The sequence below is a fragment of the Notechis scutatus genome, chromosome 7 (genome assembly GCF_049901735.1).
Source record: "Notechis scutatus isolate UNSWTSFEM ecotype Mainland chromosome 7, rNotScu1.2, whole genome shotgun sequence".
NCBI lineage: Eukaryota > Metazoa > Chordata > Lepidosauria > Squamata > Elapidae > Notechis > Notechis scutatus.
Window position 1 is genome coordinate 1,271,105 of NC_142015.1, and position 14,000 is coordinate 1,285,104.

At 48.2% G+C, this 14,000-nt stretch overlaps 1 protein-coding gene across 2 annotated transcripts in view; it reads right to left on the reverse strand.

Moving 5' to 3' along the window:
* Positions 1 to 4,044: 4,044 nt before the first annotated feature.
* Positions 4,045 to 14,000, reverse strand: part of CDS2 (CDP-diacylglycerol synthase 2) — a 30,709-nt gene continuing 20,753 nt past the window's right edge. Inside the window, exons 8-13 of one of the 2 annotated variants that reach the window (XM_087969596.1) lie at positions 12,788 to 12,875; positions 12,308 to 12,376; positions 10,787 to 10,939; positions 9,328 to 9,447; positions 7,414 to 7,517; positions 4,045 to 6,308 (exon numbers count right to left, since the gene is read on the reverse strand). In XM_087969596.1, the coding sequence (XP_087825722.1) occupies positions 6,179 to 6,308; positions 7,414 to 7,517; positions 9,328 to 9,447; positions 10,787 to 10,939; positions 12,308 to 12,376; positions 12,788 to 12,875 (664 nt within the window). In that variant the 3' untranslated portion in view covers positions 4,045 to 6,178. Of the gene's footprint in view, positions 6,309 to 7,413; positions 7,518 to 9,327; positions 9,448 to 9,663; positions 9,853 to 10,786; positions 10,940 to 12,307; positions 12,377 to 12,787; positions 12,876 to 14,000 lie in introns of those variants that run through there. The other variant, XM_087969597.1, reaches the window with a different exon arrangement.

Sequence of the window (14,000 nt, forward strand, 5' to 3'; positions counted from 1 at the left end):
TCTAGGTCATGGGTGTCCAACCTTTAAGATTTGTGGGCTTGAACTCCCCGAAGTTCCTACCCAGCATGGTTGAAGTCTTACAAAGGTTGGAGAACCCTGACCTACGTCAAGTTGCCACCTCCTCCATCTCTTGGTCTTATTAGGCCTTTAGGTAGAAGAACTGACAGCCTGGGCTGTAGAGCCTTCAATTTTACTGCAAGGCGACATAAGATCTTGGCATGATGCATTAGTCAAGAGTAGGGCAAAACTGGGAGGGCTGGCAGGCCCCATAGAGCAGGGGTCCCCAACCTTGGCAACTTTAAGATTTGTGGACTTCAACTCCCAGAGTTCCTCAGCCAGTCGTGAATGATAGAGTTGGAAGAGACCAGAAGGGTCATCTAAGTCAGGGGTCTCCAACCTTGACCACTTTAAGATTTGTGGACTTCAACTCCCAGAGTTCCTCAGCCAGTCGTGAATGATAGAGTTGGAAGAGACCAGAAGGGTCATCTAAGTCAGGGGTCTCCAACCTTGGCCCCTTTTAAGACGTGTGGACTTCAACTCCCAGAGTTCCTCAGCCAGTAAAGTCCACAAGCCTTGAAGTGGCCAAGGTTGGGGACCTCTGTTCTAGGAGGTATCTATCCAAGCTTTGGCTCCCTTAGAATTGCTGCCTGGAGGGAGAACTTTTGCAGAGGTTCTCCAACATTGAGGCCAAAGAGGGATTTCCAAACGTCAAGCCGTCAATCAAAGTAGCCCGAAGCAACCGAACTCAACATCAGAAGCAAGAGGAGGAACCGGAGGCTGGACCTGCAACTTCTTCCTCCCTTCAGCAATTTAACTGGTTCTTCTGGCTCAGTCATCCCTCCGGGCATTACCGGGGCTGGCTGAGGAATTGTGGGAGTTGAAGTCCACAAGTGTTAAAGTTGCCAAATTTGGGGACCTCTGCCTTAGAGATTCAAGAGTAGGTGAGCATTCACCCAATATCTCCATGGGGAACCTTCCCTAAAGCACAGGCACAGGGGGAGATGATCGGTCTCAAAACACCCTTTCTTCAGAGCAGTGTTCCCAATTCTGCCCACTTGAAGATGCCTGGACTTCAGCTCCAGAATTCCCTACTCACCAGGAGGTGAGTAGGGAAGAGGTTTAAGAGGTATGGACTCCCAACTCCCATGCTGGCTAAGGAATTCTGGAAGCTGAAGCTGAAGCTACCAGGATGATTGGGGGACTGGAGGCTAAAAAATACAACGAACGGTTGTAGGAACTGGGCTTGGCTAGTCTAGTAAAGAGAAGGACCAGGGGAGACATGATAGCGGTCTTCCAATATTTGAGGGGCTGCCACAGGGAGGAGGAAGTGGGTCAAGCTATTTTCTAAAGCTCCTGTAGGACAGACAAGGAATAATGGATGGAAACTGAACAAGGAGAGGTTCAACCTGGAAACAAGGAGAAACTTTCTGACAGTGAGAACAAGCAACCAATGGAACAGAAGTTGCCCTCAGAAATTGTGGGAGCGCCATCACTTGAGACTTTCAAGAAGAGATTGGACTGCCATTTGTCAGAAATGGTGTAGGGTCTCCCGTTTGGGCGGGGGGTTGTACTAGATGACCTACCAGGTCCCTCCCAACTCTGATTATCTATCTGTATTTGTACGTCCACAACTCATTAAAATTGCCAGGTTTGAAGAACGCTGCCCCAGAACAATACAGGTCATCCCTGACTTACAATCACTTTAGTGACCGTTCGAAGTTACAACGGCCCTGGAAAAAAAAAAGAGCCGTGACCATTTTTCACACTTTACAAGCGTTGCAGGTTGTGGTCAAAAGTTGGTTGCTTGACAGTTGCAGCGTCCCAAAGTCATGTGTTCCCAGGGTGTGACCATCTGACAAGCAGTCAATGGGGAAACCAGCTGAACAACTGCAGTGATTCATGTAACACCTACGGCAAGAAAGTTTGTAAATTGGGCACATGACTCATTGCAGGCCAGTATAAATCTAATTGGAGTTTTACACCCGTTTCATGTTGAGTTGTGTTTGTGGTTTACACCATTAATAGCACACGCCACCTCTTTGCCCCAAATCTTGGTCATCAGTCATCCACGGAAGCTGAAAGAAATCTGGTCCACTGTCACGCCCCCTTCGGAGTCTGAATGCGAGGAGGAAGACAAACAGCTGACAGGGAGTGGGAGTGTGGCTCCCTTGGCTGTGGAGGAAACTGGGGAAGGGCAAGGTCCAGCTGGGCAGAGCAGGGAAGAGGTAGAACAAGGGAGTTGAGAGGAAGACCCAGGTCCACCCCCTCTTCATCCTAGGGCACGCAGGGAAGAAAGGGAGCAACGTGGGTTGCATGGCTTACGGGGGAGGAAAGGGCCCCGATTCCCTTCATTAGGCACACCTGGGAAGAGAGTTTGAAAGAGATGCATGTTGAGTGTGTCATCTTCTGGGAACAACGTGAGTTTATCTTGTGTTGACTTTGGTTATCTGCGTTCCTGGCGTCCTCCCAACCGTGTTGAATTACTGCCGTTCCTTCATGTCTATGTCTGGAATTCCTTCTCTTACCCTGCTGGACTAATTATCTCATTTTGCCTTGATTGGACAGTTACAGTTTTTGTTGACCATGTTTTGGACCTGATTCTCTGCAGCCAAAGGCTGTTCCTGGGAGAGTTTTTCTCCAGCCCAGAAGGTAACCAGGACATTGGAGGCAAAGTTGGAGCTAATAAAGGGACTCCTACGCATTATCTGAGTGTGTTGCCTCTCTGTGCCACGCCCCTTTGGGTCATCACATTCACCCAACTCTGGGTGCCAACCAGGGACGGTGCGGATGGTGGGGCTCGGAAAGGTGGATTCACACAAAACGCTCTTCTGAAATCAGCCCCCTTTTTCCAAAGTTGCATGTACAAATGATTACTTTAGATATGTTTTATTTAATAATAACATTACGGTATATAAATAGGGTAAAATGCCTTTGTACAGTAATTCACATTCTGACAGTCAGAACAAAACAATAACAACAACAACAAAAATTTTTAAACCCATATAACTCAAAGACTAGCTTATGGACAAGGCTGTCTTGTTGGGTATGGCTAAGAGTCAAGATGGGGGCCATAAAGAGTCCGATGGAAGCTCCGCCTGCTTTGCAGCACACGTTAAAAAATGCGGAGGTTTTGACTGCGCCGGTGTGGCCCCTATCCCGAGTCTTTTGACCCCCATCCTGCAGACCCTCCTGCCTTATGGGCATCTGCAAAAAAACAATACAGCCATCAACCCCCTCCCCAAAAGGACATTGCACAGAGAAAGAAGCACAGGGCACCGGAAGTGGGAATGGAAAGAGGGGAAAAAAAGAATTGGGTCGCAGAGTAGGAAACACAACTTCTGAACGGAACTCAAGGCTAGGAAGATTCACTCAGATGCTCAGGTAGCTACGCTGGCCGGACTAATTTTGCTAGATTTAGGTGCTGTCTAACAGGAGGCCGGTGGGGCACTAGAACTACCAACGTTTGGAGTTGTTTAGCAGAAGGAAATATGGGGAGGGGGGAGAAGAGGAGAAAAGGGGAGGAACATGGCTAGAGGTTGTCGGCTTTTTCAGTTACAGCAGAGGTTGGGGGGGGGGCGACTTGACGGCTTGTGGACTTCAACTCCCAGAATTCCCCAGCCAGCCACGTGCCGTTGGAAGTCCGCAAGCCTTCAAGTTTGGAGAGCCCTAAAAAGCTACAGGATTGTTGACCTTTCTCCAGTACTCCATGGCGTCTTGCTTGCTTCTCAAGAGACGTTCGGAGGTCTGGAGGTCTCCTAGCAAGCATCACGGGGAAGCTGTCTAATCCTACACAACAGCATTTCTCCCCCTCAGCCGTGTTCAGGAATGGGGGTGATGAGGTTGAGAGCCCCGTTTTCAAATGCCTCCCACAGCTTAAGGCTGCTGGACAGGGTGGAATGAAAAGAGCTGCACCCACAACTGGTGCCAAACTGCTTCACACACGTGGCCCTCACATACCATCCAATCAGGGGTGGGATTCTACCGGTTTGGCCCGGTTCAGTCGGACTGGTTCGCTCCGAAGATCAAGGTATTTCCTTGTTTCCCCCCCCCCCAACCATCAGCTGTTTTCCAAAGATCAGCTGGGCTGGGTGATTTTCTAGCTAAATGGGGCGGCACAGCTGATCCCCCTTCTCGCTGTTGCACTGCTTCGCCCAGGAGACTGCCCCGAGTCCCAAGAGGCAAAAATAATATTTTTTGTGTGTGCCTGTTGAGCCTCAGGGAACCCTCCTGAGAGCAAAAACGGGGTGCAAGGGGCCGCACATACAACCCACTGTCCACATCTATCTGCGGTATTATCGCCAATCCTTACGTCTGTCTCCAGAGACCCCTGCATGAATGCCTTCATGGGACAGTTGCTCAAGAAATGGGAGAGGAGGGCTTCGATCCAGGTCGAAAAAGGTAGACCATCCTGGTGTCTCTTGTTCCAAGAGGCGCCTCTTCTGACCTTCTCTTCATGCTGTCGAATCCCTTACCAAACAAGAGCTCCAGCCCCGTAGCAAACCTAGGGGTGGGGGTTGGATGGTTAAGGCTGCAGGCCAAGAAGCCTGCGCAGACAGAGAAGGCAACCTATAACTTCCTTATCCAGAACGACATTCGGGTCAAAGGGTTCATCTATGACGTGGATGAATTGACATGTTTGGTCTTAAGCCTCACTTCTTCTCAGATTTGACTTTTTTTGAAAGGGTAAACCCCAGAGGTCTCCAACCTCGGCCACTTTTAAGACTTGTGGCCTTCCAGAATTCTCCAGTCAACTATGCTGGATGTCCACAAGTTTTAAAGCGGCCACGTTTGGAGACCTCTGGGGTAAACGGAGACACTACTTTCTTCACTTCCTGTTCTTATTTCCCCGTTGCATTTTGGTATCAGGCCACGCTGTGGGTGGAGGTGGGGAGATCACCTCTCTACGCATTGGGGAAACCCCCCCCCCACAAATCGAACAAGTTTCTCTGGAGCCGAGTCGTTTGATGCCAACAGCGTCAAGAGTCCTAGTTCTGCCTTCCAGCCAGTTCCGTTCTTTTCACCTTGATCAACACCCCCCCGAATCCTCTCCGTAGCCGTGCCGGCTCACTTCCTTCCTGCCGTGGCTTCCCTCCTAGAGAGACCGTAACAAGCCTACTCCGCTGTTCCTGTGGGCTTCAACGGGCTTCCTTTGAGAAGCAAACTCATTTCTGTGCCGATTTTCTGGGTTGCTTGAAGAGGGATTTTTTCCTGCTGCCCTTCTCTCACAAGCAGTGACGTATGTAGCCATTCCCACGTCCTGAAGCCCACGGGGGCTTTGGTCTTCTGGTTCATGAACAGGTGCTGGGAAGGAAGCCGGCAATCTTCTCATCCTCTACATCAGAGGTCTGCAAACTTGGCCACTTTGGACTTCAACTCCCAGAATTCTCCAGCCAGCCATGCTGGGAGTTGAAGTCCACAAATCTTAAAGTGGTCAAGTTTGGGGACCCCTGGTTTAGAACGATCTAGTTTGGGAGGTTCTGCAATCGTGTAGCTTTTCTGTAGGGTCTCTCTCTCTCTCTCTTACACACACACACACACACACACACACTTCCCATCCATCAAGACTGCAAATTGCCTCCTGGCCAAAGGAAAAAGCTGAGCAGCTCCCAGAGAGAGGCCAACGTGGGAGGCATTGGGGCTATTCTTGGTCTCTGGACCGTTTGGTCAACTGCCAACCACCATTATTGGCTATCCAAAACAATTCAGGAAGGTCAGTGCGCAACCAGAGGGACCCCTCTCGTTTTCTGAGCTACGAAGAAGGACTTTCCTCCCAAAGGCCGGCTGCTTCCTTTCTCCTATCTCCCTGTCCACCTCATCCTTTGGGGGGGGGGGATAATAAACAAGAGCCCCCAGCCTACCCAGCCCCGGGAGGAGGAGAAAACCCCCAGGGGAAAGGCTCTGTGTTCTGAAACACACTCAGCCACGTCTGTTCCCCTGCGGCCCAAATTTCTTCTCAGCAAGCCCCTCCTCCTGTCTGCATGGAAGCAGACAAACTGTCCCCCCCCCCGCCAAAAGCCCCCGACACACCCCACTTTTGATCTGGGAGGAAGGAGAAAGTGAGAGAGGCTCGGTTATCGTGCTAGACCAGGCAAGGTGGATGGGTGGGCAGGGGCCCTATGGTGGCTGTGGGGGGGGGAGGAGGGGGGCTTGTTCAGTCACAGTCCGATCGCCAAGCTGCCTACGCGTCCTCGGAAGTGGGGAGCACCCCCCTGTCGGCTAGGTGAGCCTTGAGCGTGTTGAAGATGTTCAGCTGCTGATCGGGCCGCAGGGTCAGGAGCTGCTGGATGAGCTTGCTCGGATTGGGGCCCCTGGAAAGAGGGAAACAAGAACGGAGGCGGTCAGATAGACGGTCCCTACGAGAACGGCGGGGGGCTCCCTCCCCTTGGCTCAGTCCTCCGGGTCCTGGTTGTCCCAAAGGGGCCTTTTTTTTTCTTCCAAGAGGCCACCAAACTTCCTGGTTTTGCTTTGAAGATGTTTCGCTTCTCCTCCAAGAAGCTTCTTCCGCTCTGACTGGATGGATAAATGCTTCCATTCCCCTTCCATTCCTCATCCAAGAAGCGAAACGTCTTCAAAGAAAAACAAGAAAGAGAGAAGGGAAGGGAAGGGAAGGGAAATATCTTTGGAGATTCTCAGTCCTCCAGGTCCTGGTTGTCCCAAAGGTGCTTTTTCCAAGAGGCAACTGGACTTTCTGGTTTTGCTTTGAAGACATTTCGCTTCTCCTCTAAGAATTTTCTTCAGCTCTGACTGGATGGTGGGGAAGGGAAGGATTGATGCTCCTTGCAGGCAGCTGGTCATTTGCATCCTTTTGGAGGGTCGTTGAGGCCGCTTGGAGGTTTCCCTGCGTCCTCAGGCTCACCTGAGTGGTGCAAATGAGTGTGGAGCCTTCTTGGAACGGCTGAAAAGGACTGTATGGTAGACTGGAGATAGATGATGATGATGTATCCTTCCCCCTTAGGGCTGTTCAATTTTGACAAAAGGATGCAAAGGACCAGAGCTGTCTGAAAGGAGTATCAACCCTTCCCTCCCCCATCATCCTGTCAGAACTGAAGAAGCTTCTAGGAGGAGAAGCGAAACATCTTCAAAGAAAAAACAAGAAAAGGCCACTTGCCTCTTGAATCAAAAGCACCTCTGGGCTCAAGTCCCCTTTCAAGCAAATCCTTGTGCAGCTCCCTGGAGGTCCCAGTTCCACTCCCCGACTTTCGGGACCCAGAGGTTACGACGACCCAGAGCTGCAACCAACTGGGATCCGGTCCGGATTCTGTGGAATGGGAGCTCATGACGGCTCCTTTTGCTGGTGCCCTCTCAGCGCCTTCTTCTTTCAACGGAAAGGCAGGGTAGAAACGGGGGTGGGGTGGGGTGGGGGTTAGGGGGGAAACACACACACACACACACATACACACACACAACCATCACCTGATAAAGCTGGCGATATACACGTTGACAAAAGTGGCCATCAAGTACTGGCAGTCAAATCGATCCATGATGCCCCCGTGCCCGGGAATGGTGTTGGCAAAATCCTGCCAATGGAATTGAAAATGTTTGATTGAGCCTTCGTGAATTCCGATATTTTAATGGTGGATTGATCTCACTGCTAGGAAATGCCTCCTTATTTCCTGGTTGAATCTCTCCTCGATCCGTTTCCATCCATTGTTCCTTGTCTGGCCTTCGGGTGTTTTAGGACAGGGGGTCTCCAACCTTGGCCACTTTTAAGGCTTGTGGGCTTCAATTCCCAGCCAAGCAAAGCTTACTCTCTTGCAATCCCTTCCTCTGCACTCTCTCCTCTTTGGAGAGGATAAGACAAAAAGAAACAGAAACGGCTGGCTGGCTGGGGAACTCTGGGAGTTGAAGTCCACCAGTCTTAAAGGGGCCAAGGTTGGAGACCCCTGGTTTAGGAAATAGATTGACCCACCTCCTCTTTGTGGCAGCCCTTCAAATATTGGAAGACTGCTCTCCTGTCTCCCCTGGTCTTCTCTTCTGTAGACTAGATTTAGAGCAGGGGTCTCCAACCTTGGCCCCTTTAAGACTTGTGGACTTCAACTCCCAGAGTTCCTCAGCCAGCCATGAATGATAGAGTTGGAAGAGACCAGAAGGGTCATCTAAGTCAGGAGTCTCCAACCTTGGCCCCTTTAAGACTGGTGGACTTCAACTCCCAGAGTTCCTCAGCCAGCCATGAATGATAGAGTTGGAAGAGACCAGAAGGGTCATCTAAGTCAGGAGTCTCCAACCTTGGCCCCTTTAAGACTGGTGGACTTCAACTCCCAGAGTTCCTCAGCCAGCCATGAATGATAGAGTTGGAAGAGACCAGAAGGGTCATCTGTCAGGGGTCTCCAACCTTGGCCCCTTTAAGACTGGTGGACTTCAACTCCCAGAGTTCCTCAGCCAGCCACGAATGATAGAGTTGGAAGAGACCAGAAGGGTCATCTAAGTCAGGGGTCTCCAACCTTGGCCCCTTTAAGACTGGTGGACTTCAACTCCCAGAGTTCCTCAGCCAGCCATGAATGATAGAGTTGGAAGAGACCAGAAGGGTCATCTAAGTCAGGGGTCTCCAACCTTGGCCCCTTTAAGACTGGTGGACTTCAACTCCCAGAGTTCCTCAGCCAGCTTTGCTGGCTGAGGAACTCTGGGAGTTGAAGTCCACCAGTCTTAAAGGGGCCAAGGTTGGAGACCTCTGATTTAGAGGAAAGAGGAACCAAGCTATTGACATCATAAAATTGGCTTAGAATACAGATTAACAGAGTTGGAAGAGACCTTGTAGGTCAACTAGTCCAACCCCCCTCCCAAACAGGAGACCCTACACCATTTAGTTTAACCCCTTCCTCTCTGTGGCAGACCCTCAAATATTGGAAGACTGCTATCCTATCTCCTCTGGTCCTTTTGTTCATTAAAGTCAGATTAACAGAGGTGGAAGGGACCCCGTAGGTCATCTAGTCCAACCCCCCGCCCAAGCAGGAGACCCTACACCATTTTCTGACAGAGGGCAGTCCAGCCTCTTCTTGAAAGCCTCCAATGATGAAGCTCCCACAACTTCTGAAGGCAACTTTTGTTCTGTTCTAACTGTCAGAAAATTCCTCCTTATTTCCAGGTGGAATCTCTCCTTGTTCATCTTCCATCCATTATTCCTTGTCTGGCCTTTGGGTGCCTTGGAGAATAGCTTGACCCCCTCCTCCTCTAATGGCAGCCCCTCAAATATTGGAAGGCTGCTCTCCTGTCTCCCCTGGTCCTTCTCTTCCCTAGACTAGCCAGGCCCAGATTGGATGAGACCTTTTTCTAAAAAAAAATGCTTCCCAGCCTCTGGGATGCTGATGTTGTTGCTCAGGTGTGGCCTACCTTGATCTTGAAGGCTCTTTTGAAACCACTGGCGAAGAAACCCCCAAAAGGTCCAATCAGGGATGCAAAAGTGGAGAGAGCAATGCTGTGGATTTGGAAGGGATACATCCTCACCATCTTCTGCAGGAAGGAGAGAGAAATGAGGAAAAGGGGCCAGGTGCAAGAAGGGGAGCAGAGGGATGGCAACCCCCTCGCCCCCTCCCCCGGGGTAGTTCAGCATTCAGGCCAGTCCATTAAGTCCCCCAAGGTGAGTTCCTGCTTTGTCAGCTGGGGCTCATGAACTGCCAATAGGAGGGTCCAATGTGGGAAAACCAGAAGTCCAGGCAGTTCAAATGAATATATATAATTTTATTGAAAGCTGACGGTCTCTACAAGAATCTGAACTACTAATGGTCAAAGCAAACTGGCGGTGGATAAGAATGAATGGAATTCAAAGTAGGCTGGACTCAGATCTCTTGTGGGGATGAAGGGACTCGAGGCTGATGACGCCTTTGACTTCTCCTTCAGGAGCAGGCTGGCCATTTCCTACAAGGAGGTGTGTCCGTTATTAGTCATACCTTCGGAGTTGGACCATTTTGATCTGAAGTCAATTTAAAGGCCAGAGGGCTCATTGATGAGAGAAATTAAACCAATACGGTCTGGGACTCAACCCTAGGTCCTGGGGGATGTCTTAAGAGCCTCTGTTTGCATTCATCAGTTCAGTTTTGGCTGGCTTTCTGAAAAGTTGGGTTCCAAACCATAATGAGATTTGGCGCCCTGCACCGTCCTGACCCAACCTTGGAGGTCAACAGTGAGGCATTGATGGAGCAAATCTTATTTTTGGCACCACCACAAGCTAATTTTCCTTTTGGTAACTCAACCATGGTGGGCAACCCTTGAACTATAGCCACAATTCCTTCTTCTGCCTGCTTAGGGGGTGAAGGGCATAAGACCAGTTAAGGGGGGTGGGGGTGGGAGAAGGGAAGCAAATTTTTCATCCAAAAATTGTGGATTTGTAAAGTGAAAGGGAGATGGGGCAGTTAAAAACTACAGTATATTAAGAATATATTAATAGATTAAATATAGATTAAATATATTTAACTCAATACATTCATAGTTCATATTTATGTTTATAAACGTTCTTAATATATTAAAGTACAACTTATATTAAGAAATGTACACACACACACACACACCTGTTTTAAGCCTTGCAAAAAGTTTAAGATCTTATCTGGCCATTTAGCTCCCTCCTAAAATGAGAAATATTGATCCAAAGTTCTTTTTAGGGGCTGGAGAGTTTTAAGGACCAAAATGGAGATAATATCAATTTCACCCCTTACTCCTCCTCTCCCCCACCAGAAATAAAATATGATGGCCATAATATCCCCCTCCCTTCTTCAGCATGTGAAAAGGAACATGTGTTTTAGCCACCTTTGCAATACTGTCAGGGCAAACGGAGTAGCTGAATTGAAAGGCCTACCCAGCCGATCACGGACTGGAGCACCAGTGGGATGTTATATTCTTGCAGCTGGAAAAGCTCCGAAGGCTCACAATCCACAGTGAAGCTGTTGGTGTCGTTGTTGAATTCGACTGGGCAGGTGAAACATCTGTATCCGGACATCAGGTATGATAGCTTGGTGGGGATTGATGGAAGAAGAGAAGAAGAGTCACAGAGTTAACTTCCGCCATGGTGCCTTAAAAATGAGGTCAAACTAGTAGACATGAAAACCAGAAGGGATAATGTCAGAGTATATTCATGAACTGGAATAAGAGCATGAGAACAAGGTCAGCCGATGAATACGCAGAGCAACTAAGTCAGCCAAGGTGGACTGTTTGGAAACTGAAACTAGAAGCAGCCTAGGCGTGGCTCGATATTAAGCTCTGCAGCTCTGTTGAGCTCTGAGTCTGTCTATTGAGAATAAAACGGCTTCTTTCCTCCGCTGTGTGTCTTGCTTGCCTGCTGAACTAAAGTGAAACTGAGGTCTGTCTCCGAGCTAAAGCTGAGTTGCTGTTCTGCTCTGAACCTGTAACCTGTCTGCTTCTGTTTGAGTTTGGAGAAACGTTGGAGAAATCTACAACTGGTATTGTAAAATTTACTTTATGTGTTGATTAAGAAGTTAAAATGAAGCCTCAGCCATCTGTGTTTACTCTTCTGGCGCTGAATTTATGCTGGAAAACTCTGAACAGATGAAAACGAACAATTTTTCTAAGGTTTAACCACAGGTAGTCCTCCGTTCACTACGGCCAATGGGACAGGATTTCTGTTGCTCAACTTCACATGGTCGTAAAAGCATGCTGTCACGTGGCCGCCTAACTCAGCTAACAGCAACTGAATAGTCACCGGATGTTGTTAACTGAGGACTAGTTGCATAACCCTCTCAAGCTGGCAGGGGCCATGAATCCTTTTGCTCAATAAAGGTGGGGTTTCTTTCAAGCTAATTTCAGCTGGACACTTCCCTGGAACTTTCTTAGCGGCAACCTGGAAGATTTTGGACACTACTTTCTTTCAGGATGTTGGGTTAACTTTCCAATCTATTTTACCACCCAGGAATTCTGGCAGGGAATCAAATTTAAGCATCCCAGATAGAGAATCTTCTAGCGCTTTACCATACAGGGAATGTATTTTGGTTATCCAGTCTATTGCTAAACTCTTAACGTTGAGAGGATTTTTCAAACATTGAAACTGGAATTGGTCTGCCTGAGACTTAAATCTGTTATCCTGGAACAATGGAAAGGAAGAAACCTATTTTTTGTGCCTCCTCATTGTTCTCATAAACAATACAGAATTCCTGTAGTCTGTCTTAGTGTCCAAACTGTCCTAATTCAAAAAATGTGTTGTTTGCTCGTATCTTTCCCAGTTTGTATAAGCCTTTCCTTGCGAATTTCCTGGTGGATTCTGCACCCTATGGGTCAGGCCTGTGTTTTATAGAAGTGTTCAAATTCTTCCTGTTTTCCCCTCTTGATTGGTGTGGTTCTTATTAAAAGTAAAACAAACACTTACTAAAAGGCCAAACACAACAGTGGCAAAGAATCCTCCAATGAATCCTTCCCAGGTTTTCTTTGGGGACAACTGCAGATTCAAGAGTCAAAAAAGAGAGAGGAATGAATCAATAAATAGAAAAAAGGGGAGAAAGAAATCAGGAAGCTCAAGACCAAAAAATGCAGGATTTCCAAAACTAAAACTAGAACAGAAGGATTAGAGGTGTCATAATAGCAGCCTTCCAATAATTGTAGGGCTGTCAGAGAGAAGAGGGGATCAATCTATTCTCCAAAGCATCTGAAGACAGGACAAGAAGTGATGGATGGAAACTAATCCAACCTAGAACTAAGGAGAAATTCCTTCGCAGTGAGGACAACCAACCAGTGCAAAGTCTTCAAACTTGGCAAGTTTTAAGACTGGTGGATTTTCAACTCTGGCCTCAACTGAAGCCCAAGGCTGTCCCCCTGCAGATGTTCCAATCACCCCAACATAGGAACCGACCTTGATCAGTGGGGTGCGTCCGAAGAAGAATCCAAACATGTACGCCATGATGTCATTGCAGATGACACAGGAAATGGGGACGATAAACCTAGACAGCATCCGAGGTGGGTAAAAGAGAAGGGAGAACTGGATTCAATCGTAGTTGACACAACAGAACTGCCAACCAAGAGGGCTCTTCGCTTGGATGATGGTTGGGAAATTCAACAGCTCAACACAACTGGAGCAGGGGTCTCCGACTTCGGCAACTTTAAGGCTTGTGGACTTCAACTCCCAGAGTCCTTAAGGCTCCTTAAAAAACTCCCCCCCTCCCTCCTTGGAAGACGATCCCTATTAACTCCTCAAAGCTATTTGTCCCAAAGGTCTTTTATTTTATTTTTTTCAAGAGGCAACTGGACTTTCTGGTTTTTCTTTGAAGACATTTCGCTTCTCATCCAAGAAGCTTTTTCAGCTCTGACTGAATGGTGGGGAATGGAAGGACTGATATTCCTTGCAGACAGCTAGTCATTTGCACCCTTTTAAGAGGGCCGTTGAGGCCACTTGGAGACTTTTAGCTATACAATTTGGGATGAACCCCCTTGGAATGGTGTGGGACGAGGAATGGGCTCCCAGAGGAAAAAACTTGCAGACTACAGAAACCATTTGCACCACGTAGGTGACTCTGAGGACACAGATAAACCTCAATATCATTAATATTTCCACTAAAATCCCCCACCAAAACCCTAAAAAACCCGGGCAGAAATATCTAGCCCCTTCCCTCTCACCACTGCACTCCACACCCCCACATCCCCCCAGGGTGCTAAAACACCAACAAAAGAAAACTTGCCTGCTCTAGTTTATGCCTACATTTCTTCATACTTTAAATGGCAATAAAGGAGCCCATGCCTTTAATATGTAAAAAAGTCCCATTTTTACATATTGGTTCCATCGTTCCAGTTTGAAATAATTCTCTTGCTGCTGCAAAGCTTAGTTTAGAAATTACATCATCATCACGCTCTCCTTCTTAATAAAGGCCACGGTCTATTTTGGTAAATGGATTTCGGTCATTTTATTTAAAAAAAAAACCAAAAAACCAGAGGTATGAATCAACTTCTGTTAACTGTTTTCAGGGCACTAAAAATGAACTCAGGGCGAAGCAGGCCTGCTTTGGTGAAACCTACACGATTTGTTCCGTGGTATCAGCTAGTCTTCCCTTGGGTCCTCCACCCTGGTGTTC